The sequence below is a fragment of the Mesoplodon mirus genome (assembly GCF_964341445.2).
Source record: "Mesoplodon mirus genome assembly, chromosome: 3".
Lineage (NCBI taxonomy): Eukaryota > Metazoa > Chordata > Mammalia > Artiodactyla > Ziphiidae > Mesoplodon > Mesoplodon mirus.
The window spans coordinates 121,555,927-121,582,185 of record NC_138978.1 but is presented as its reverse complement, the minus strand read 5'-3'; the positions used below and the strand labels follow the sequence as shown (position 1 = coordinate 121,582,185).

The following is a 26,259-nucleotide window of genomic DNA, read 5'->3' as shown; positions in this document are numbered from 1 at the left end:
CACCTCTGTGGTCACCTGATGGTACCCCATCCCCATAATTACTGTAAGTACTTGGTGGTTTGACTGATTGGAAGGAGCAAGGTTACAGGGATGCAGAGGAATTATAAATCTTGAGATTATTGTAATATCATGATAACTTCCCCAGTTTTATGCACCGATGGGAAATAGAGGAGACCAGGATGGCTGACAGGACCTATCTGCTTTCAAGCAGAGGCCCGTTTCCAAGATCAAAACTGAAAAAGAAGAAACAAATACAATCCCCCTCTTCTCAGCCCCAGTCTGGCAGACTGGTCCCTCTGACACTGCTTATATGAGCCTGGGATTATTGACTCTCTTCCCATACCCGGTGACCTTTGCATTCTCTCCCAGTCATCACTACACCAGAGGCTTTTTTCCCTCTATCCCCAGAATGTGAAGCTCCTGGGGTTTGCTTCAGCTTTTTGCCAGAGCTCTGCCCTTTTTGCAGGAGCTGGTGTAAAGTTGGGTTACTCATATCTGGAAGAATCTGGTGCTTGAACTCCTTCATAGACTACTAGTATCTGAATATATATATATATATATATATATATATATATATATATATATATATATATGAATCATTTTGCTGTACACCTGAAACTAATGCAACACTGCAAATTAAGTATACTTCAATTAAAAAAAGGTTTAAAAAATGGGCAAGCAGTTATTTCATAGAAAAGGAAACCCAGAAGACTAACACACATGTGATAATTAGAAAAATGGAAACAAAAATGCCAGTGAGATCTCTCTTTATGCCCACTGGGTTGGCAAAATTGAAGCACTAACTAATGCCAAGTGTTACTTGGGATGTCAGGTTAGGGGATGGTCATGCACTGATAGAGGCAGTAGCAATTTGGGGGACCATTTGGCAGTACTTGTTGCATTAATCCCACTCCTGGATACATATTCAGAGAAATTCTCACACAGGTCCTTGTTGGGACATGAAAAACGAAGTTTGTCAGTGTTTGCAGTAGTGACAAGTTGGGGATAATCTAGGTGTCCATCACTGGGAGATTAGATAAGGAAAGTGTGGTAAAATAATGTGTAGAAGTTAGGAGCAATGAACTAGATGTACACACAGCAACAAGGATAGATCAAAAAATAGCACCAAGTGAAAAACAGAGCAATACCATAGGTAAATAAAAAATTTAGGCTCACCAAAAATAATATTCAACACATGTAAGTGAAGGAAACACATCAAACATATTAGAATGATTGGAGGCCAAGGAATGAGAATAGCAACTAAAGATACAAGGCTGTAAATAAAGAAAACTGGAGAAAATAGGTATGGGCCCACAGTGGGAGTGAGCATGAGCTGAGGAGTGTGATTAACTAGGCACCAGAGGTGACAAAATAGAGAGGAAGGAAAACAAAACACACAAAAGAATGAAGGAAGTAATAAGAAGAGGAAATATAGAATAAAAAAGCAAACTGTTAATAAAATAAATGTTGTATTCAGTACAAAACCAAAAAACTATATGTTACATTAACACAACACTGTAAATCAACTATACTTGGATAAAATAAATTAAAAACCAAAACCAAAACCAAAAAAAAAAAAAACCTATATGCTATATGTAAGAGACATATCTAAAGGAAAGTTGCTCAGAAAGTTAGAAGTGAAAGATTGGACAAAGACATATGAAGCCAAAAAGCACTGGATGAGAGTGGAAAAGGCTAAAATATATGAGAAAGCTCTAAGCCTCATAAATCTTTGGAATTAAATATCATGCCATCAAGATACTTGACACATGGACTGCAGGAAATGGAAGGAGAAATAAACTTAATCACAATGACAAAAACAAATGATGCCTGTAGACTCACAGCAGATCAAGTAGATTAAAAATAAGGGTGCATATGATTCAAATGATTAACTTGATTAATATGATTAATATGATTCAAATGACTAACTTGATCAATATGATTCAAATGATTAAATTAATCATGAGTCAAATGATTAATTCAAATGATTAAGGGTGCATATGATTCAAATGATTAATAAGAAGTGACTAATGAATATATATTGAACTCCTGATTCTGGTAACAGAGAATTCACTTTCTTTTAAGTACTCATAGATGATCTACCAAAATTGACCATATTTTAGGTCACAAAGAAAACCTTTAAAAATTATAAAAGCAATCAAATTATTTTAAAAATCACAAAATTAAGGGAAAAATCCTTTCCTCAGGCAATTTAAAAAATCCTTCTTTTAAATAACTTTCAAGGTCAAAGAAGAAAATAAAACTGATATTACAGACTTGAAAATAATTATAATCAAACCACTACCTATCAAAACTTAAGGGATATGATTAAAACTGGTCTTTAAACAATTGGAAAGAATACCAACAAGGAAAAATGAAAATAAATGAACTAAGCATTGAAATTAAGAACAGGAAAATATCAACAAAACTAATTAAGATAAAAGCAAACATTACCGAATAAAACAAACAGAAAAACCCCAACAGAATATGTGAATAAGCTCAAAAGCTTTTCTATGAAAAATAGATACACCACTGAATAGACTGATCAAGAAAGAGGGGACAATGAGTAAATGTACAACTTTTGAAAACCTACATTAAATGGATGACTTTCTAAAAAATATAAATTACCGTTTTTTTTCTTTGTTTTTTTTTTTTTGCAAGTAGAGACAGTTAAATAAACAGAACAATGATCATGAAAAACAATGAGAACATTGTTAGGAGCCACACGTACAAACATATCAAGCCAGATGGTTTCACACACTAATATTTATTAGTCTTCAAGGAAAAGATAAATTAGTAGTATTTAAAAATTTTTTGAGCAATCACAGAGAAGGAAAACTTCCAAAATAATAAGAAACCCTAATATGTATAAAATGGAAAACTAATAAGAACTTGCTGTATAAAAAAACGAATAAAATTCAAAAAAAAAAAAAGAAACCAACACAGCATTGATCAAAGCTTTTCAAAGAAAGCATAAAAAACTACAGAGAAATCCTCATTGTGAATATCTATGCAAAAGTTTTACATAAGATATCAATACTATCAAACTGGATTCCATAGGATATTAATATATGTCATAGCCAGGTAAGATTGAGATAATTATTCATTATTAGGAAAACTGTTAATGAAGGAATATATATTTTCAGTTTTCTTCTTCCCATATCCACTAAGATTCAAAACTTAGGTACAAATTTCTAAAAGAAAACACCCACTCAAATATTTTTTGAGACTTAGACACTACTGAAGTTTTGGGGGGCTCACAGGATGGGTTACATCATGGAGCACATGGCTTTTTCCTTTTCTTCAGTTTGCACACCCAAATCCAATCAAAATACTCAGCAGAACAAAAGACCTTATGAATCAACATTCTCCTGAGGGGAGCAATCAAGATGGTTGAGTCATAGGACATGAAGCTCACCTCCTCCCACAAACGCATCAAAAATGCATCTACTGATACATGTGGAATGATTCTCACAGAATATCTACTGAATGCTGGCAGAAGATCTCAGACTTCCAAAAGGGCAAGAAAATTTCCATGTAACGGGGTAGGACAAGATTCTCCTGAGAGGTCAGTTTTTGTGAAAACACACACACACACACACACACACACACACACGTATAAAATATAAAAACAAATATACACATTCATATATATTTATATAGTCACAGAACATTTTAGAATTATCAGAATATTAACAGCAGTTACTTCTGAGTATTAAAATTTTGGCTAATTTTCATTTTCTTTTTTGTATACTATTATTTTTATAATATGTTTTATATTTGTAATTTAAGAAAATATTTTAAAAATAAATTATTTAGGACCTAGTTTCTTCCCGAGTCACTTGGAAACAAAATTAAATACTGTACCCACATTTTCTTTTCTTTTCTTTCTTTCTTTATTTTTAAAATTTTATTTATTTTTAATTTTTGGCTGCATTGGGTCTTTGTTGCTGCACGTGGGCTTTCTCTAGTTGCAGCAAGCGTTGTCTACTCTTTGTTGCAGTGCATGGGCTTCTCATTGTGGTGACTCCTCTTGTGGAGCACAGGATCTAGGCACGCAGGCTTCAGTAGTTGCGGTGCGCGGGCTTCAGTAGTTGTGGCTTGCAGGCTCTAGAGCGCAGGCTCAGTAGTTGTGGCTTGCAGGCTCTAGAGCGCAGGCTCAGTAGTTGTGGTGCATGGACTTAGGTGCTCCGTGGCATGTGGGATCTTCCCAGACCAGGGATTGAACCCGTGTCCCCTGTATTGGCAGGCGGATTCTTAACCACTGCTCCACTAGGGAAGTCCCCACATTTTCTTTTATTTTGCCTGTTTTATATGCTCACATGTCTACCATCAGATGTAGGGCCCATCTCAATTAATTCCTTGCTTGTTTCGCCTCAGGAGCTGCTACATCTGCCCAAGAGAGTAGTATTGGGACCCCCAGACAGTTCTGGAAGAGACTGGAAAAGCCAGGGCTGGGGCCAAGGTGTCAGTATGGAGGGAGAATTTCTTCAAGCTTGGCTTCTTTGGGAGCTGGATTTTGCCCCAGATGCAGGCACAGTTGAAACTTTGGCTCAGAAGAGCAATTTAGAGTCCTGTTGAGGGGAGCCGCAATGGAACCACAGGTAAAGCATTAAGGTCTGTCCAGAACTGTTGGGCCAACCAGGCCTGGGAGGCCAAAAAGGAGAGAATCTGAGGCCTGCTCAGTCTCCAGTCTCTAGTCTCCCTATCTTCAAAAAGAACTAGGCCAGAATGCTGTAGAGAAAAGGGAAAATGGTGGTAAGAAGAGGGAGATCTGAAAAGGGATTTTCTGGACAAACTCATGGTGTCTCCCTGGAGATGTGAAGCCCAGTATAAGGAAGAAGGCCAAACCTGAGCCCCAGACCTGTCCCTCTCATGCAGACCATCCCAAATCAGTAAGCTGGCCCTGGGACTTCTTCCTGGACTTTGCTATTTCCAAAAGGTCTTTATGAGTGATGAGTGTTCAATCTTGTCCCAGCTCTGTCAGGAAGCTGGGCCAGGTATTATCTCACTTTTCTGACAGAGATAATGAGCTTCAGAGAAGTTTGCTGCTTCTATGGCTGGTAAGTGGGTGAAGCAGGCAGGTCTCAATCTCTGCATAGCTGACTATAAATCCTGGATCCTTTCTGGTTTCCAAAGCTGATTCTTTTTCCTGAATGAGCCACAGGCCTTTAGATGCTCCTAAAACTGGGCATGGGCTCAGTAGTTCTAAGGATGCTTCTTTTCACCGCCTCTCAAGGGCTGCTTCTGCACTCCTGGCCCAGGGGACTGGGGTGCTCCACCAGAGACAGGGTCTGTGTCTGGGCCTGAGGGAGCAGTCCCACTGGCTTCTGCTCTAGTCACAAGTTTTATAGAGGCTTTGGGATCTTCAGTGGGCTTTCTTTATTTCACTTCCACCCTCAGTTTGTGGCCTGGTTTCCTTGACGGACCCAGAGTCTTTCCAATGTCCTTCCCATCCCTCACCCCCTGTCCCATCAGGATCTTGAGAGAGAAGGAGCATCTGGATCTTCCCCACCCAGTGCTCCTTCTATTCTGGGATTCATTTTGATGAGTAGAGTTGTTTAGGGGAGAGAACGCAGAAGAGCTGCTGGGATTATAGAACAATATAAACAGTGTGACCTGGATTAAAATCACTCAAACTGTGTAATTCTATGGTTCCATAATTATTTTCCTGGTATTATGGCCAAACTCATGGCTGTGAAAATGCCAACATCTTATCTTTTGAGGTGGCAGATACAGGTTAATAATAGCATGCATAAGAGAGTCCTTTATAATTCTGGACTACCTAATATGAACTAACGGTGTTGTCCTGACCACATGCTAGTGTAGAGTGGGTGAGTGGTTCTAAAGGCGGCAGGGGCAATGGTGAGTATCAAGGTGGATTGGAGGCAGCATAGAGAAGGGCCTCGGAGGTGGGTAAGCCAGTTTCCATGCCCCAGGCCCTGAGATCACCCACCTTCACACACTGTGCCTGTATCCTCATCATGCCCACAGTCAAAGGTCTCCACCTGTTCACATTCAGCCAGGGCCTCTTCTGTCCCACTGCACAGGGCTACCTGAATAAATACAGGTCAGTCCTCTTCTGCCACTGGCAGATACAACATGCCTGCAGGTGTGTGCTTGGCCGCTCCACAGCCCAGCTCCTGGCACACCACGGCCACATCCTTCATGTCCCAGCCATCATCACACACAGTGCCCCAGCAACCTTCCTTTTCCACCTCCACCCGCCCATTGCAGTGGTGGGCACCATTCACCAAGCGGATTTTAGGTGGACGTTCTGCAAACAGAAGGGGTCAGAGGGCACTCAGAAATGTCCACTTGGGCTTCCCTGCTGGCGCAGTGGTTAAGAATCCACCTGCCAATGCAGGGGACATGGGTTCGAACCCTGGTCCGGGAAGATCCCACATACCATGGAGCAACTAAGCCCGGGCGCCACAACTACTGAGCCCATGTGCCAAAACTACTGAAGCCTGCGTGCCTAGAGCCCGTGCTCCACAACAAGAGAAGCCACTGCAATGAGAAGCCCACACACTGCAACTAGAGAAAGCCCTCACAAAGCAACGAAGACCCAACGCAGCCAAAAATAAAAATAAATAAATAAATTTAAAAAAAAAAGAAGAAAGAAAGAAATGTCCTCTTAGGGCAGTTCCCAGTGTTAAGAGAGGTTGTTTGATAGTGGTGGTGATATGTGGTGTGGGGATAGGGGGCTTTCTGAGTTGGGAACCACAGAGCTTTGCTCTATCCCATGCTATTACCATCTCCTAAGAGCATCCCACCCCACCTAAGGCCCTCACTCAAAGACACCTAGGAAAAGCTTTTGCTTTCTGAAAACAAAGGAATATGGGCACATAGAGACTTATGGTTTGATTCTCATGAGCTCAGAAAGATCTTAGAAAAAGAGGATGTTAGAGCTAGATATTTCCCAGAAATGGACACCGAGGCTTAGAATAGGGAAAGGCTTAGAATAGGTCAGTTGAATTACTCAGTTTTCTTTTGCTCCACTCTGTTACTGACTTCACCAATCACAGGCTCATATTCTCTGCAGAGGGAAAGGGGTGAACACATCACACAGACTGGTCAATCCCTAATCTCTGCCTATTTATTTGGTGTTTTTTAAACTGGAGTAATATGTAAAGAGACTCTTTTCTCTGGGATATCTAGCAGAAAGGAGGGATATAAGCCTGGAGATGTCAGTGGCCAGCTTTGCCTGTCTTAGAGTTAAGCTAATGGAGAAATACAGAGGAAAGAGGGGAGGCAAAGACAGAATGCTTGGCCAGTCGCACATTAGCCATGTCCATACCTGACCCCTCTCACCAACTTCATTTCTTTTTTTTTGGACCAAGCCCTTTTGTATGGAATTTCTGTCATTAACAACCAAAATGTCACATCTTACACAGTCAATTACCAAGTTCTTGGCAAAGCCTCTGTAAAAAGCTAAATTTAAAAGAATTATAGGTAATAATGTGAATATGATTCTCAAAAATTAATAGATTAAAAAGAGCAAACATATGTAAGACTCTATAGAAACTGAATAGATCAAGAAGCTAGCTTAATTTAATAAAAAATAAATACTGAACTTTGTATATCCTAAACAGAAAATTCACATTCTTTTCAAATTCCATTTATAATATTTAGAAAATTGTTGACTGTGTGTTAGGTCATAAAGAAATTCTCAGTAAATTCCCAGTGTAAAAATTATGCAGACCATATTCTTTGATAAAATTTAATACAAGGATAATAAAAAATCTATAATGAAAAGTTTTTAAAAAAGAAATCTATAAGAAATTAATAAAATAGAGGATAAAAATGTATTCATAAGAAATTGTTGTCTCAAGTTTAAAATAAACATGTGAAACATATTTCACATGCTTTGGAAATTAGACAAATAAAAATATTATACATCAAAACTTGTAGGATGAGACAAAATGGTACTGAGAAGAAACCATGCAGTTTTTAATGCATTTATTAGGAAACAAAGATGAAAACTGAATAAGACATTAAAGAACCACATAAAATAAACTTAAAAAGGAAGAAAGATATACTGAAGATAAAGGAGAAATAAATGAATTAGAAAACCAAAAACCAAATAGATTTGAATAAAAAAAACAAACCTGGCTCTTTAAAAAGAGGAATAAAGACAAACCTCTGGCAAATATGATTAAGAAAGGGGTCACACAAACCAGAAATGAGAAGAGAGCATAATCACATCTATAAAGGCTGTCTGAAAATTCGATGAGAATACTATGTATTAAATTTGGCTAAAGTCATCCAAATTATTTTAACAAAGGATAGAAAATTTAGAGAATAATAAAAAAGAGGATTTTACAATGGAGGTAAAGATCTAACAGGCTCAGAATGTTGTTTGGGCTAGTTCCAAAGACTTATCAAATAGCAGATAATTCCAATATGGTGTTAAGCTGCAAGGCACAGAAAATATGGAAAACCTCTGAAAACATTCTTATGAGGCTAACCTATCCCTGAAACCAAAACTAGTTCAAAAAATAAAACTCACTTTTAAATAAAGATGCAAACATTTGAAATAAATATTAGTAAGTTGTATGTAGCTGCTACCTATGATGATATAACAACTAAGAAGGGTTTATAGCAGGAATTCAATAATTGTTCCATATTAAGAAATCTATTAATGCACTTCTCCACAATAATAAATTAAAGGGAAAAAATTATATAACCATCATATTAAAATAGTGGCAGGGAGCAAAGTTTTTCAATTCTGTAGCCCTAGTCTAAAGTTCTATCTTTGCACCTGTTAGCTGTATGACGGTGGGCAAGTTACTTATTCTAAATTTCGTTTCCTCATTAGTAAAATAAGAGTTGTTAATGGAGATTAAATGATATAATCCTAGTAAAGTTTTGAATCCTAGAATCTGGTTTGTTCATAGGGTTTCTACTTTTTCCTTACAAGGTTTGGTTGTAACTCCTTGCTCGCTGAGAGCTCTGAGCGTACACTTACCCCACTTCCAGTACTGCCTTGATCCTAGTACAGTACCTATTTCACACCTACCTGATGAGGTAAGTGACAGGGAAACAGGAAGGCCAGTGATGCTGTTGTTTAGACCAATGAGAAGGAGAGGCTGGAAGAGCTGACAGGCTCTCTAGGCTACCTTCGATTCCTTGAGGGAGAGGAAAATCCATGGAAAGGATGCACAAGCCATGGTTTGGCATAATGGCAGCTAGTACAGTGGAAGGAGACGTTGGACTTGTCCTTCCCATGACGTTGGGCCCCCAGGCCGTTGTCGGCTTTGCAGGCATATTTCCCAGAATGCCCTGTGGTTAGAGAGAGGTTGAAGGATGCTCCTCCTCCAAAAGGCACCGAGGTGCTCCCCAGGGTGACATTTTCATGATAAAACTGGTATAGGATGGGGGAGATGCTCTCTTGTCCTCACAGCGAAGCTCCACTGAATCCCCAGTGAAGGCCTGGGCCCCAGAAGTACTGAAAGTGAGGACAGGATGTGACACTGGAACTGATAAAGGCAGGATGGTCCATCAAAGAGGGTCTCTCGTGCTGGCACAGACTTATAACCCACTCCATCCTCACCCAAGTGTCCACACAGTATCCCTCGAGCCCCAGGGATTCTTTCTCACTGTCGCACCTCCTGATCTAACACTGCAGAGACAGTTCCCGTTGAGCTTTGATAAGTTCTGGAGAGCGTGCCTCTGGCTGTGCCACGTAGCCTGCCTCCTGTCTCCCCTTGTCATCTCCTTTAGCTCTTCTGCCACTGTAGCCACTGCCACCGCCGCCAACTCCATTGCAGTAACAATCCTAGCATGTTCAGGTGGCTTCTTAACCTCTTCATGGCCCTGTTCTGTATCATCGTTGGAACATCCTCACTGCCACAGAAGGAAACTGACCCCAGTTGGGACTCTCTGGCTAATTAGGAGAGTGCTACTTTCTTCTCATGGAGACATTCACCGCCTCGCTCTGGACGAGGCCGTAGCCGTTGTCAGCTGCGCAGTAGTAGCCCCCTGCGTGGCTCTCCCTGATAACAGGGATCTCCAGCTCTGCTCTCTAGGAACGCTGACTTTTCTGCCCCAGACTCTCCCTCGTGTCCTCTCTGTGCCAGAAGAACATGGTGTCCCCTGTGCCTTCAGCCACAGAGCAGACAAGGACCAGTATCTTCCCTTCGACCACCTGGTCCCCCTGGGGCTGGGTCTCCAGGAACACTCCAGACACGGGGATTCCTGTGTAAACATAAGAGGGAAGGTGAGGGCCTGATGTGGAGGCTGTTACTACCTGCTGAGCGTTATGGCGGGTGGAGCTGGTAGAAGGTTTAGGCAGAGGTGTATTTTTTATCGGGGAGGTGCATGCTGAGGGCCTTCAGGAAGGATCACCCTGCTACTGAACACTCCAAAAATTCAAACTTGCACTTTCTCCACACTCATTAGCCTTCACTAATGCCCACAGCCTACAGTGATCTTGCTCCTTTCTGATCTCCAGATAAACTTGGGGCAGTGGGTATGGTGGGAGGGGGACAGGGGGAGTCCCCACCTACCTCTGCCACTTATTCATTGCATGATCTTGGTAGATAAATTAATCTCTCTGATCCTCAGTTTTCTCAAAGATAAAGTGTGGATAATCATACCAACTTTATAGAGTTCTCATGAAGATGAAACGAGATACAAGAAAGATGATACAAGATACAAGATGTGTAAAGAACCCATTACAAGGGAGATGTCCAGCAAATGGTAGCTATTACTGGTACCACCCTCCACGGGCCTGGCTGAGGTAGGAAATGTGGCAAGGTGGTTAAAAGGGCAAACAATGGTACCAGAGTGCCTGGGTTTAAATTCCAGCTGTGCCATTTGTTTGCTGGGTTCCCTTGGGCAGGCCATTTAGGAGCTCTGTGCTTTCAGTTCCTCATGTGTAAAATGGGGACGACAGTAATATCCATTTTACAGATACTTTCACCCTACTTCACAGGGTTGCTGTGAGGACTAAACATAAAACTGCTCTGAGCAATACCTTCCTAGTACTTGGTAAACTTTCTACAAGTCTTCCCCTCTGCAAATATTTCTGAGCATCAGAGGGGTTCTGAATTGAGTACAACAGCTTGGGTTCAGGCTTAGCATTTAGTAAACTTTTTTTGTGTGTGTGGTACGTGGGCCTCTCACTGTTGTGGCCTCTCCCATTGCGGAGCACAGGCTCCGGACACGCAGGCTCAGCGGCCATGGCTCACGGGCCCAGCCGCTCTGCAGCATGTGGGATCTTCCTGGACCGGGGCACGAACCCGTGTCCCCTGCATCGACAGGCGGACTCTCAACCACTGCGTCACCAGGGAAGCCCTAGTAAACTTTTTATAAATGCTGGGAATCCTTATTGTTGTTTCTATCATCATCACCATCATCATCATCATCTCATCATCATTATCACCATCATCGCTTTGTTCCTTCATTGCTCTACCTGGGTTAAATGTGTCTCCTAGTTGGGAGTCATTCTCTGCAGACAGAGACCATGATTTATTTATCTCTTGGTTCACTGAGCATACTTCAGTGCTAGGCATACATAAATGCTCCAGAGAGGGATTATTTTCTGACAGGGAGAGCAAAGCTATTGGGAAATGGTGCCATGGTAGCAGTTAATAAAGCAGAACCCAGATGGGTCATTGTAGCCCCCACACCCACGGGGATGGGGGGAAGCACAGTTGAAAAGACAAACACAGGTCTGAATGGGAGCTACTGTTCTTCTCTGTGCCACCCAGCCCGGCAGTCCAGCACTGAAGCTCAATCTGCACTTGTATATAAGATCAATGACTCTGTTTTGAGATACTGTGAGATGCTGTCATCGCTTCACACCAGTAATATCCTGAGTCTTCCTTCCATATTGATGAGATCCAAAACTCTGGTGAGCTCCAGTCTGACCTCAGGGTGTGGCCATCCTTGAAGAAGGAGCAGCCAGCCACCACACTGCTCTGTGAGCCAGCCCTACAGCTTGGGCTTTTTTGGGGGAAATTTTTCAGTTGGCAATGGAGCTAGAAATTATTAAAAATCAATTTGGAATTGTAGCACATTAGGATGAATTGCAGAGAAAATGTTTGTTGTTCTGATAAAAATCTTAATCCCAGGCCTGAACTTTGGATCGTTCCCCTTCAGTGTAAAACAGAGGTGGTGTCAGACATGAAGGAATGGAATGGAGAAAGAGACTGGACTTGAGAGGGTTTGCTTAGGCAGTCTGCCCAGCTCACCCCTCCAGCCACAAATTTATGGTGGAGGGAAGGAGTGCCAGCTCTCAGGGTCTTCTCTCATTGTGTCAAGATCCAGTCTTCAAAGTGGGATCTGTGAAACTCTAATTCAAAAAGATACATGCACCCCAAAGTTCATAGCAGCACTATTTACAAGAGCCAAGACATGGAAGCAGGAGCCGCGGGAAGATGGCGCAGGAGGCAGGCGACATGGAAGATGGGCAGCTTTCTGACTCAGATTCTGACATGACGGTGGCACCCAGTGACAGGCCACTGCAGGTGCCAAAAGCACTAGGTGGGGACTGTGCAGTGAGGCCCTTCCAGAGTACAGCAACAGTGTGTGCTCCGGTATCACATTATTGGACTGTTAAAAGTGTGGATTCAAGTGAGGAGAGTTTTTCGGATTCAAATGATGATAGCTCTCTCTGGAAGTGCAAACGACAAAAATGTTTTAACACTCCTCCCAAACCAGAGCCTTTTCAGTTTGGCCAGAGCAGCCAGAAACCACCTATCGCTGGAGGGAAGAAGGTTAACAACATATGGAGTGCTGTGCTGCAGGAACAGAATCAAGATGCAGTGGCCACTGAACTTGGTATCTTGGGAATGGAGGGCACTATTGACAGAAGCAGACAATCCGAGACGTACAATTATTTGCTTGCTAAGAAACTTAAGAAGGAATCCCAAGAGCATACAAAAGAATTAGACAAAGAGCTAGATGAATATATGCATGGGGGCAAAAAAACGGGATCAAAGGAGGAGGAAAATGGGCAAGGTCATCTCAAAAGGAAACGACCTGCCAAAGACTGACTAGGAGACAGACTAGAAATGAACTATAAAGGCCGATATGAGATCACAGAGGACGATTCTCAAGAGAAAGTGGCTGATGAAATTTCTTTCAGGTTTCAGGAACCAAAGAAAGATTTGATAGCTCGAGTAGTGAGGATAATTGGGAACAAAAAGGCAATTGAACTTCTGATGGAAACTGCTGAAGTTGAACAAAATGGTGGCCTTTTTATAATGAATGGTAGTCGAAGAAGAACACCAGGTGGAGTTTTCCTGAATCTCCTGAAGAACACTCCTAGTATCAGTGAGGAACAAATTAAGGACATTTTCTACATTGAAAATCAAAAGGAATATGAAAATAAAAAAGCTGCTAGGAAGAGAAGAACACAAGTGTTGGGAAAAAAGACGAAACAGCTATTAAAAGCCTAAGTTTTCTAGAAGATGATGATACATCACGAGAGACTTTTGCAAGTGACACAAATGAGGCTCTGGCCTCTCTTGATGAATCACAGGAAGGACACGGAGAAACAAAGTTGGATGCAGAGGAAGCCATTGAGGTTGATCATTCTCATGATTTGGACATCTTTTAGGAATTTTGAGAAATAAGCCTTTCTAAGATAACATTGTAATAAACCATTTCTACTGAGATTGCTTTATTTTACTTTGCACTGATAAACCCAAAAATCTGGAGAGAACTGTTGTCTTGTTTTAAATAAAATTGAATATGTGGGAGATGAATGCAATAAGAACATTTAAAACTTTCTCATGTCTGACAAACTACTTAAAAGTATATAGCAGAGGATTTAATTTCTCCATCTATTGCATGTGCTAATCATTACTAGTTGATAATCAGTTTTGTCCAGGTCATTATCACATGCCATTCAAAAGTTTGTTTTCTTTTTCTGATTTATCTTTGCAGTGAATCATGATTGGTTTCAAACATTCCATTAAAAGATCCTAAGACATAAATTGTTAAGCTATTACAAATGCGTTCACATCTAGGTTTTCTGTGTTCTAAGAACTCTTAAGCAGTTTTCATAATAGAGACTAAACAGAGGTTTATACCAGTGGCTCTTGCCACTTGTTTGTCCAGAAGTAAATAAGCATCAGAAGCTTTTCAAAGAAGTACCTGTTCTTAACTTAACTTTGTTTTTGACCTCTTATTAGTTACCGTGGTCATATATTAAATACTGAATATGATCCATACATGCATAATTACCATGACATTTAAAAAATTCCCAGTGATGGCCTAAGGCTGTTTTACCTTACGTTAAGGAAGTTAGGTATTAAAAATGTTTCATCTGCATGATGTTTAAAATTATTCATTTTTATTTAAGGAAATAAAGTTAGTTTACTTAAGATGTTCCAGGAGTTGACTACAGTTTACAAAATAGATCAAGCAAAAATATGTAGGGAGCAATTATTAACTATTCTTTGCAGCAATGTACTTGAAGTCTTTCAGTAGTTTCTGAAATACATGGTCATTGAAGTTGGAGCTAAGTATCTAAGCAGGGAAAGAAAAGAAATGGTAATTGGTTACTTTTTATTCATAAAGAATACAAAAATAAAATTGGAGTTCTGGCAGTCAAAAATAAAAAAAAAAGACATGGAAGCAACCTAAATGTCCATTGACAGATGAATGGATAAAGAAGATGTCATATATACAATAGAATATATACAATGGAATACTACTACTCGGCCATAAAAGAGTGAAATAATGTCATTTGCAGCAATACGGATGGACCCAGAGATTATCATACTAAGTGAAGTAAGTCAGAGAGAGACAAATATCATATGATATCACTTATATGAAGAATCTAAACTATGATACAAGTGGACTTATTTACAAAATAGAAACAGACCCACAGACGTAGAAAACATATTTATGATTACCAAAGGGGAAAGGGGGAGAAGGATAAATTAGGAGCTCGGGATTAGCAGATACAAACTATTATATATAAAATAGATAAACAACAAGGTCCTACTGTATAGCATAGCGAACTATATTCAATATATTGTAATAACCTATAATGAAAAAGAATATGAAAAAGAATATATATGTTACATATATTCAGTTATATATGTATAACTGAATCTGCCGAAAACCAGAATCTAACAGAAAATAGCAAATCAACTATACTTCAACTTTAAAAACATGCAAAGTGGGATCCATAAGGAGCTGGAGAGAAAGCATTTAGAACTTTCATATTATATGAAACATTGTCTCATCTTTCCTCATCAAAACATTTTCTGTTTTTTCTTAAAATGTTTTTAATTTACTTTTTTGGGCTGCATTGGGTCTTCGTTGCTGCACGCAGGCTTTCTCTAGTTGCGGCGAGCGGGGGCTACTCTTCGTTGTGGTGTGTGGGCTTCTCATTGCGGTGGCTTCTCTTGTTGTGGAGCTCGGGCTCTAGGCACGTGAGCTACAGTAGTTGTGGCACGTGAGCTCAGTAGTTGTGGCTTGGGGGCTCTAGAGCACAGGCTCAGTAGTTGTGGCACACGGGCTTAGTTGCTCTGTGGCATGCGGGATCTTCCTGGCCCAGGGCTCGAACCCGTGTCCCCTGAATTGGCAGGCAGATTCTTAACAACTGCACCACCAGGGAAGCCCCAAAATGTTCTGTTTTTGTGTATGTTTTACAACATTCACCATCAATATAGGGATCTATATGTATGTAATATATTTAAAGTACATGCTGAAAATTTTTTTCTTGATAGAGCAAAGTGATCAAGTAAGTTCAGAGACAGCTACTCTATACCTTTTAGCCACTTTGAAAGTTCCACCATTAGACTAGGAGGTTGGGGTGGAGGGCGAGGGGGGCATAAATATTGATAAAGAAAAAGAAGACTTAAGCCCTCCTGGAGACCAAAAGGTTTCTTCCTCCACATTGAGACTGGGTAAGTTTTCCAGTAAAGATTATAGAGATGAAATCTATTTGATTAAAGAAATATTTGAGAAATAAGATTTATGTGACCAACTTGATAATAATGACAGGGCAAGAGAGAATAAGAAATGATGACTCCAGGTTACACTGAGCCTGGAACAAGGATTGGACCATAAGTGGCCTTTAAAGTTGACATATTACTTACAGACCCTTTCCTTAGAGGAAGGTACAATTGTACATATGCACACATTTTACCATGATTTCAGGGAGTTCACTGGATCCTATGGGGATGATTCAGAGACCCTCTAATGTGTTAAGAACACTCTTGCTTAAAATTATGTCAGATATAGTGTAATTTATATCATCAGACATAAAAGTACTAAATTTATAAGTATCACTTCCCCTCCCTATAATATAATGAATACTTTCTCAAAGGAATGATTCAGGAAGAAAATGTAACTTTCCAGTCTAATATAAAACAAAGCTTTCCTCTTTATTTCATTACATTAGAATTCTAATTTAAAAAAAAAGAAAAAAAGGAAAACAAGTTAGGCACAGATAGTTTGTAATCCAAATAAAAGATTGAGGGAAGTTCTTGTTTGATGCAGAGCATCTCCCTTGCCCACTGGTTTTCTCTCTGTTATAAATATTTCCCATCACTGCCTCCAGTGCTTCTGGTGGAGGCCATTGAGCTCCTGTGGCCAGAACCAGGAGAACGTTTTCCCAACAGTACATTGCATTGTTTGCTTTTCCTTCACAGTTAACTTCTTTCCTGTCCCAGAGCTTAGTAAAGGGAAAATAATTCATTGCCTTGGAGGGTCAGGGTAGGGTCTTTCGCCCATCAACAGGCAGGTAACAAAGATGAATGTGACACTGGAGTATTCCTGCCCCAGCTGGCACTAGGGTGAGACACTGGCCTCCTGCTCTCTTTACCCCAGTCCAGGCCCTGATCCCTGGGAGGCTGAGAGAGGCAGTACCTTCCTTGCATGGAAGAATAAGTATGATTCCCAGAGACCAAAAAGAATGAAAAAGCAAGTAACTCACCTGACTGCACCCTGAGAGGAGCTGTGAGAGAACAGAGTCAGAGAGTTACCACAGGACCAGGATAAAGATCTTTTTTAAAAAAGTTATAACCCTCTAAGAACCTTCCCAACAACTCTCTTTCTCCCTTTCTTTCTATCCCTTCTTCCCTCTACCCCATCCTCCCTTCCCTTCTATCCTCCCTCCCTCAATTCCTCTATTTATTTTCCTTCCTATTTTTCCCTTCCATCTTTCCTTGTTCCCTGACTCACAAGCAACACTCTCATAGAATCAAATACTTGTTTTGTAAGACCCACAGTTTATAAATACAGTCCATCTCATTTACCAGAAGTTGGTTATTTTGTAGGTAAAATAGAAGTTTTGTGATTTATTTTCTGCTCTTCCACCTTCTCTTTTTAAGACTATTTTTTTTGAGATATTTTGCCTGCCTGGTGGCAACACACAAGCCAGGAAGGGCCAGGAAGGAAATGGAGGTGTCCTCTCACATCTAGTTGACACTGTTTCTCCCTTTTTCCCTGTTTAGATCTAGTACTGTATTTGCATCCATATACAAGAGTCATATTAATCAGCAAAAACCACAATCTCATCTCATCATCTTTGAAGCCTCTCCAATTTAAGTCTAGGAAAGTTAGAGCTTAGCCAAAAATGTGGTAGCTTGAAGTGGAAGTGGGGTTGGGGGCAGAGTAGGATTTAAATGGGCTAGAAATAGAATTTACCCTAACAGAAAATTCCTTTGATGTCCTTTTAAGAAGTTTTCCAATTTTCCTAGAGATCAAAGTAGAAATGGTTATTAAACAAAGGGAGAAGGCATCAGTATTTGGAAAAGAAACTCACAGTACTTTGTTTTTCCTGAGAACCCTGCTCTGCTCAGTACCCATCTGCATATTACCTATTGGTCCTGAGTTAGAAGCTGAAGCCCATTCCTACTCATCCCAGCAGCAGAAGAAGAGGTTCTGGGATGCCCAGGCACAGGTGGTTCTGCCCTGGCTGCCCCCAAATCCTGCTCCAGCATCCTACCCACCAAGGACCAGAAGCAGTGGCCACAGCAACATAAGGTTGGAGGAGAGAAGTTCTCCCAGTGACAGCTGCAGCTGAGGTCCTAGAGCAACATCCACAGTCTATCCCCATGGACTGTGAAGCCGGGACTGGGCACTGTGGTTCAGCAGGGATTTTATAGAAACAGAAAAAAAGGAAGTAGGAAAGCTCTCTGTTTGACAATCAACATCGTTCCCTCCCCCAGTCCCACATATGCTGAGAAAATAAATGTTCTTCTTTACAGAGTTTCTCAGATATGTGTGTATTGATTAGAAATTCTCCTTAAAATGTAAGATGTCTTCACCTTATAGCTAAAGTCCCTCTAGGGAAGCTTTCTAACTTGTTTTGACTTTGCTGATTTAGTTCTGTACCTGCTAAAATTCAAATTACCTGCATGGTCTCTTTCAAAGGGAAATCTCCTTTACCACTCAGAATGCATGGTCTGTTATGCAGTTCCTAATATTGTGACACCACGCTAACGCTGCATGGATGCTGCTCTTTGGAGATCTGCCCAGACCACATGAAGAAATAAATAAGCATTTGTTAAAAATAATGGTGGATTAGGATGATATTAGTTGGTATTATGTAATCCGGGGACTCAGGAAGATACAAATTCTGCCCAACCCAAATCATCCCTGCCCATGAGATGTTCCAGACTGGTACAAGCAGAATGGAAGAAGAAATACACTCTATGGTATTAACCTTGAGGCATTAGCCCCAAATTACTTTACAGTGGTCTGAAGAGCTTTAACACACAGGGCAGGTCACATCTGTCTCCTCACACTTCAAAGTTCAAGAATAAATTTTGAAAGAGAGCTCTTACATCTGGCTGGAAATAGAATCAGCCTAGTGCTTAAAAGAAAGGAATTTAATGAAAGGACTGACTCACAGAGATGGGGACAGGGTTGAAACAACAAACTAAACATGATGGGTCACCCCAAGGCCAGTCACAGTGGGACACTGTTTCAGCTGAAGAAGCAGTGTGAAGAAGCAAGGGGAGGAAGGACAGTTACAAGAGCCCAGTGAGAACTGGAGTCACCAATGAGGGGTCGCCAGGCAGAGATGTGACTGTGGAAGGATGAAGCTACTGCTGGAGATGAGACGCTGAAACTGAGAGGGAGGGGGAAAATGCCCTGGCCTCTCCTTGCTGCCTGGTCTCCCCTTAACACCTCCTACTGATGGAGTCCAACTGTACACAAGAGAGGCTGGCTGATTCAGACTGCAGGAGTCAACATCCCAGGGCACAGAGCAGCAGAGAAGGGCAGAGCATGGGTCTGGGGTGGGGTGAGAGTGGCTCAAATCAAGAGTAGCTAGTGTAGACCTAAATGGGGGAAAAAAAGGTTATACCAGCATTAGAAGCTCCTTCCCAGCAAAAACCTTTCTTTTTCCATGTTCCCCACCTGATACTGTCAATGTGTGGGTTGTTGAGATGAGACCAAGAAGATATTTGGGTGAGGCAAAACTGAGCACCTTGATGATCCTCAGTCAGCCACATTAGGGAGGAATATTGACAATGGAATAAACAAGGCAAATGAACTCTTCTTTACTAGCAATTTGTTGGCTCACAAATGGCCCCTGTACGTGGAGGGCAAGGAGAGACCAAAGTAAGAGGTAGACCACTCCAGATGGGTACGTGACAGGTTTAATAAGCAAGGCAACTTACTCACGAGGCTTGTCTTGGGTGGCCACAAGTGAGTGATTTTTGCCCTCACCCACCATATCTTAAGAGTTTATTTAGAGCCCTTAACTGGGTTTAGGCACATATACTGTCAAGACAGTCTCAAGAACACACTGCTCTCTCAAAGGCTGTGTCCTTGAAAATGGCTCCCACTGTGGGAGCACAGGGAGGGGGTGAGGCACCTACGATTGTCCGGGTCTGGTTCTTGGGTCAAGTGGCAGTCATGTGCTCTGGTTATTTCCTCCAACATTTTACCCCTCGTGATCGACTCTTACAACTTCACACAGCCCCCCTCTCCCACGATGTGCCCTGAGTGGTCAGCAAGTGGTCTCACCAGTGGAGGTCGCTCCTTTGGCGGTTATCTGGCTCCACCAGAGTCAGATACCACAGCAGCAATACGGGCACCTGTAAGAGAAAACACAGATCAAGATAAGGATTCCTAAAATAAGTAACAGTTTTTTCCACCAAGAGCCCCATGATCCAAACCACTGATTTACTAAGTCCCCTAGGCTGGGGGTCCGATCACTCAGGATGTTTATTTACTTGTGTTTTTATATGATTTAAAGATGATAACATTAGCAGATTCAGCTCTGAACATACAACACTTTTTGGATCATGGCACCAGGTTTCTTCTTGCGAGGCAATAATAACGTTCAAGGCTATTTTATTTTGGAGAGCAACTTTTCTCCTCCATTGAGAGCATTTCAGTGTTTGGTAAGGACAGGCTTTGCTGGCTGTCATTTAAGGCTTGCTGGGTCAACTTTGTAAGGACTTCTATATATGCTGCAATGTCTTCCAGGCCAATGGAGGGAACAAAGACAGCAGCCAAACTGACCGTACTAATGGAAAATAGAACATGCCCACCCGACCTCGAGGAGAATGAGGATGGCAGCTTTAGGAACTTGACTCGGGTGTGCCCTGGGTGAGGCAGCACTGTTAGGCATGAGGACATGGTCTGAGGGTAGGATATGCCAGACCAGAACCCTTACCTTTTCTCCTCTTTTTTTTTTTTTTTTTTTTTTTGTGCTACGCGGGCCTCTCACTGATGTGGCCTCTCCTGTTGCGGAGCACAGGCTCCGGACGCGCAGGCCTAGCAGCCATGGCTCACAGGCCTATCCACTCCGCGGCATGTGGGATCTTCCCGGACCGGGGCACGGACCTGTGTCCCCTGCATCGGCAGGCGGACTCTCAACCACTGCGCCACCAGGGAAGCCCCTTTTCTCCTCTTTTAATGGTGTGTATCCCATTCCAGTTGCAGTGCGTTTCAGCAAGTCCAGTTTGTAGTAGGGCAGTTGGACCCCAGTGGAGATCTAGTGGTTCTCCCTCACCCAGGGTTGTGAAGTATCTCACCCATCCTGGCGGGACTGAGACAGGAAGACAAGAATGCAGCCATTTTGGAAAAGGACCTGGGAACGGCCTTGAATGAAACAGGCCTTGACAGCTAAGGAACAAAGGCCCTGGGGGCCAGAGTTCCAGAGACAAAAAACTAGGCTCCCGGAATAAAATGTTAGTTTTATCTCTGTTACACTAATGAGTATACCTGGTTGTCACAAGACAAAAAACTCAACTATAAATTTTAAACTTACCTCTTCCTGTGCTTTCTTGCAGAAAAGTCTCATGCATTTCTTTCCCCTCACAGAAGCACTCCCTATTCCTGATAGCCACCCTTTGATCACCTGCTGCAGATCAAAGAAGTTTGATGATTTCTGGAAATGAGACAAAACCTCACTTTTGTTATAAAAGCAACTTGCCCCTTCTACTGGGGGGAGCTGGCACTTTTTTCTGCCTTCGCCCTTCCTCGCAAGTTATCTCTTAAAATAAAAAGCTTTGCTTGCCTAAGAATCTTGTGGAGGCCCTATTCAATTCTATGATATTGATGTCTAAGAATCTGGAAAGGGCCCGATGACAGGATGTCCCAGTGAAAATTTCAGTAGACAATTCCTTACCTAGGCGTGATGGAGCTTGATGTTCTCAGCAGCATAGCTCATTGATCCAATGGCTGTTTCTCATGATTCCCATACCTTTACGATATTTAGTGCCTCAGCAGTGGTCCCCAGTCTGGCATATAGGGCAACAGGCCCTGCTGGTTAATCATTCAAATGTATGAAAGCCTGGGACATGACTTTGGTCCACCCAGCCAAGGTGGGTTTACCTGTTAGTAATTTAATCTGCTGTTTTAATATACTATTTTTCTTTTTTATTAACCTGCTGCTTGCAGGTTATAGGGGAGATGGAACCTCCATTTAAGTAAGATCTTGTTCTTCTTCCCAGTCTTCCATATCATGACTTTTGAAATGTGACCCTTAAATAATGTTTATTTGATGAGGGTACCTTTACATGGTTCTCAGCTTCTTTAAACCCCTAATGGTGGTAGCCTGATTTGCTTGGCAACAGGAAAGAGCTTGAGTTAAGCCAGACACAGTATACACACAAACAAAGGCATATTTAGAAGCCTCACTCAGAGGGAGGGGGGCAATATAATCAATCTGTCAGTCCCTCACCAATTGGGAACTCTGCTGGATGGTTTCAGACTACTTTGGCAGTTGCCTTGGATGTTGTTTAGAGTACACAAAACATGCTGTTACTGTATTAACCAAGTCACTATATTTTAAAGGCAAGCTGGCATCCTTGACACTATGTCATCCTACCCATGTGTTGTGGTGGCCACTCTTTATGCACTCAATCTGCTGTATCTACTGAAGGGTCAGTTGCTAGGGCTTGTACCTAAGCTAGGGCAACAGTTTCCTGATTGCCAAGAGATGTCAGTGTCTGATGAGCTGAAACATGGAAGACAGTGAGGATGGCCTCAGGCTCTTGCAGGTGAACCCAAATGTCTTTCCACATACTCTGACCCCCAAGGGCTTATTTATGATCGTCCACCCCTTGGCTCCCCATTGTTCAAGCCATAGGGTTAATCCCATTAGAAAAGCCCAACAGTCAGTACAAGGGGTTAATGGCCCGAGTTCATGAATGATCGCCAGCCAAACTGCTTGAGGCTAGCCCACTGGCTGCTGTGTTTGCAGGCATCTGAATACCAGACACAGAGGGAATGTTTTTCATTCACTTTTTGTAGGCTGCAGGGGGCTACCACAGGAATAGAGGGGTGGTATTTGGAGAATCTATATACTCTACAAGGCCTAGTAATGCCCACATTTTTAGAGACAGTGGGCTGGCAGATAGGGTGCTCCTTTGCTGCAAATAGGCTGCAGCTTAGTTAGAGTGGGATTTTGAGCCAGGGCAGAGGTGGGTTGATGGAACATATTTTTAATCCACGCCCTGATAGGGAGGGAAGTTCTTACCATGATGTGCTGTTCCTTTGTGAGATGCCGTACCTTGAGGAGTTCTGTGTACACTGCTAAGGGCTGTTGCTCTGTGAGAGTCTATCAGGTTTCTGCCCCCTTCTGGAATCCTAAGTATACTCTCTCCTTCTTTTGTCTCTGCCACGGTGCCTAACTCACACCTTCCAGAATCACTGATACATTTAAATCAAATGGTAGCCCTGCTTGGGAGATGCCCAGAGCTTTAATTTGTTTCATTAGTATTTTTGCCTTCTCAAAGGTGGCTTGCTGCTCTGATCCCCAGCCCCCCATATGCCTTCTTTTTACTAGGTAGTATAAGGGACAGAGGCACTGTGCTGGGGGGAATAAAAGCCTTCCCAAACCCCCAAATCCCTGAAAAGGTTTTCATCTCATTTACATTCTTAGGAGTTCGATAGGCTTGCATCTTATCAATTACAGCTTCTGGGATAGCACACGTCTTACCTGACCAAACAACTTCCAAAACTTCATGGTAGTGTCTAGGCATTGAATTTTTGCAGGTTCACTGCTTATCCTCTGTCTTGCAGATGTTTCAGCAAAGCCTACAGAGTGTCCTGTAGCAGAGGCAAGTCTTCACATTAACATTATATTATTAATGTAATGGACTCATTTTACTGATGTGAGGAAGAAAAGGAAGGACAGATCTTGAATTATCATCCTGTGACATATTGTGAAACTGTGCAGGTAACCTTGGGGAAGTTCTTGAAAGGTCCACGTGAAAGCAAAATGATCTTAGTTATCAGAAACCTTATTTGTAAGAATCCTTCTCATGATTCTCTTGAAGATGAAGCACTTTTGTAAGAACATTTATGTTAATAACATATATTTATATAAAATAAACCTAAAGAAAGTTTAGCATCAATTTTTATTTGACCAATAATATAAGAAAACTTTGTCCTTTTAGTAGATGAAATAAAATGAAGTTTCAGTTTTACATAAGTACATTATTGGCATCAAGTTTCATTTTTTCTTTATGCCAGTTAAATAGAGCTCTTAAAAAATAATTTTGGCAATATCCTTCAGAGGTAGAAAAATACCACATATATACAACATATAGCCATAGATAAATGTAAACATACACAGAAATTTAAACATAGACCCCGCAGCTTTTATTCAAAAACTTTAGCCATGAATCAGGTACTTAAATGGCAAATGCTTTTTATTAGTATTTTTGGGGAAGACTTTTAAGATTTGTATTTGTCCTTGATGAATAACCTTATGGAGGCTGTGGATTAGATTTTGAGCAAGAGAGATTCTATAGCAGCCTGTATTTTAAAAATTCTGTCCCCCCACTTTTTCTCAGTATTTTAAAAATTCTGTGCCCCCTCCCCAGCCTTCTTTTCAGTATTTGCCCACTGTGTTGGGCAGTGTTTTGGTTATCTCCTGGGGTGTTTATATTTTAAAGATATGATAAGATTTACAACTTCAAGAGACAGAGAAAGAATGCAAGTTTTCTCCTAGGTGTTTTGGGCTATATTTCTCTATTATCGGAAGTGTAGAGTAATCGTTATTTAAAATTTTCCTTTGTATGGGAGCTCAGATGGCATGAGGAGCGCTGTCTGTTTTGTGATCAATCATCATAATATCCTTCCCCTTGTTCTGCTCACTTTCCCAGGGATTTTACCTCTTAGTATTTTAATCAGGCTTTGTCACAAGCACTTGGACCTAAACCTGTGGCAGCTTGTGCCCTCCTAGCTTTGTAAAACAGTGCATCAATGTCTCCAACTGATTATTCTGCTCTTCCACCTTTCTGCCAACCCTGAGCTAGCAGAGAAGTGGACAACAGCACATCCTTCTCTAACTTCACCTCTTGTTCCAACTTTCTAATTCAGGCTTCAGCCTCCAGTTGGGTATTGGTGGCCAGACTAACTGCCCAAGTAGAGGCCAGCCCACTGAAGCAGCCATTCATTTCTCTTGTTTGCCACAGTGCACTCACTATGTGTAGTTTCTCAAAAAAATGTATTAAAGCAGCTGGCATTTTCAGGGCATCCCTGTACTCACTTGGCAGTCCATACACATCTAACACAGAAGCCACCCCTCCACATGTACAGGTCGATAGCCAACTCAGGATTTCCCCCATAGATGTCAGTTTCCCAAGGCCCATTACATTGGTCTCCTGGCTGGCTCACCAACTGTTGGTTCACAAACTGGCCCCCATACACGGAAGGCAAGGAGAGACGGAAGAAAGAGGCAAAGCACTCCAGACTGGTAGGTGGCAGGTTTAACAAGCAAGGAAACTTACTTATGAGGTTTGTCTTGGATGGCTACAAGATGAGTAGACTTCTGCACCCTCTCACCAAATCTTATACATTTATATAGAGGCCTTAACTGGGTTCAGTCATGTATACTCTCCAGATGCTCTCAACAACACATTGTTCTGTCAAGGCTGCATCCTTGAAAACAGCTCCCACTGTGAAGACAGTGGGCAGGACGTACACTTCAAATACAGTGGAGGGCATGAAGAGCTTCTGATTGCCCAGGTCCAGGTCTCAGGTCAACTGGAGGTCACGTCCTCTTGGTTACCTCCTCCAACACAATTTCAGATCCAGATTCCCAAGATATCTCTTTTTAGCCTAGGCTATAGACCTTAATGACTTTACAGTGTCTTTTCCCTGAATCAGTCTACCCCTGGAATACAAATGTGTGCATAAGCGTTGAAACAAGCTAGAGCTTGTCTAAGCTACTAGGTGCAGGTCTTTCTCTGTTGATTTGTTTATGTTTGGCATCTGTGAGGATCAGGAGGCTGGAGGAGGCAGCATCTGAGGGCACAGACTCCAGGCCTGCCTTGTTGAATATATGGAAGAAGAGAGGGTAACAAAGAAATTCCATTCATATAGCTACATATACATTCTGTTTTATAACACCTTTGACATTTCACCCTCTAGAAGAGTGACAAATAAATGTTCTGGGTAAGCTTTTATTCAGAGGTAGATATATAAAGGTGGTTTAAGCCAAAGCAATGCTTGAGCAAGAACAAGATTATATGACAAAAATGGGAATGAATGACAGAACCAGAGACAGAGAAGAAATGGTGCCACTGGAACATTCCAACCATGAATCAAGGATTTAATAGTAAGACATGACAGTTAAGGAGCAGATGAACTGCAAACTTGATGGATATTCATTATTACATGTTCCTCTGAGATCTTGCTATAATATATGGACACTTTATCTTCTCAAATATACAAAGACACAAAGGTAGAAAATTTTCAGATAACTTGGGAGGCTCAAAACTTTCATATATGATCCAGGGACATCAGATTAAGAGCCACTAGCCTACTGCTGTGCAGCACAAAGGCTAGGCAAGATAGAGATGGACTATTATA

General features: G+C 41.6%; 2 protein-coding genes across 2 annotated transcripts; one reads left to right on the top strand and one right to left on the bottom strand.

Moving 5' to 3' along the window:
* Positions 1–5,948: 5,948 nt before the first annotated feature.
* LOC309799212 (Fc receptor-like protein 2) lies at positions 5,949–10,821 on the bottom strand (the record flags this gene model as incomplete). Its single annotated transcript, XM_082612200.1, is given in 6 exon segments — positions 5,949–6,071; positions 6,075–6,275; positions 9,200–9,378; positions 9,381–9,482; positions 10,042–10,200; positions 10,788–10,821. Coding segments are annotated over 6 exon segments (798 nt in total).
* A 1,565-nt stretch (positions 10,822–12,386) lies between these two features.
* Positions 12,387–14,089, top strand: LOC309800756 (phosphorylated adapter RNA export protein-like; the record flags this gene model as incomplete). Its single annotated transcript, XM_082615087.1, is given in 3 exon segments — positions 12,387–13,001; positions 13,005–13,392; positions 13,395–14,089. Coding segments are annotated over 3 exon segments (1,179 nt in total). The 3' UTR covers positions 13,571–14,089.
* Between the last annotated feature and the right edge of the window lie 12,170 nt (positions 14,090–26,259).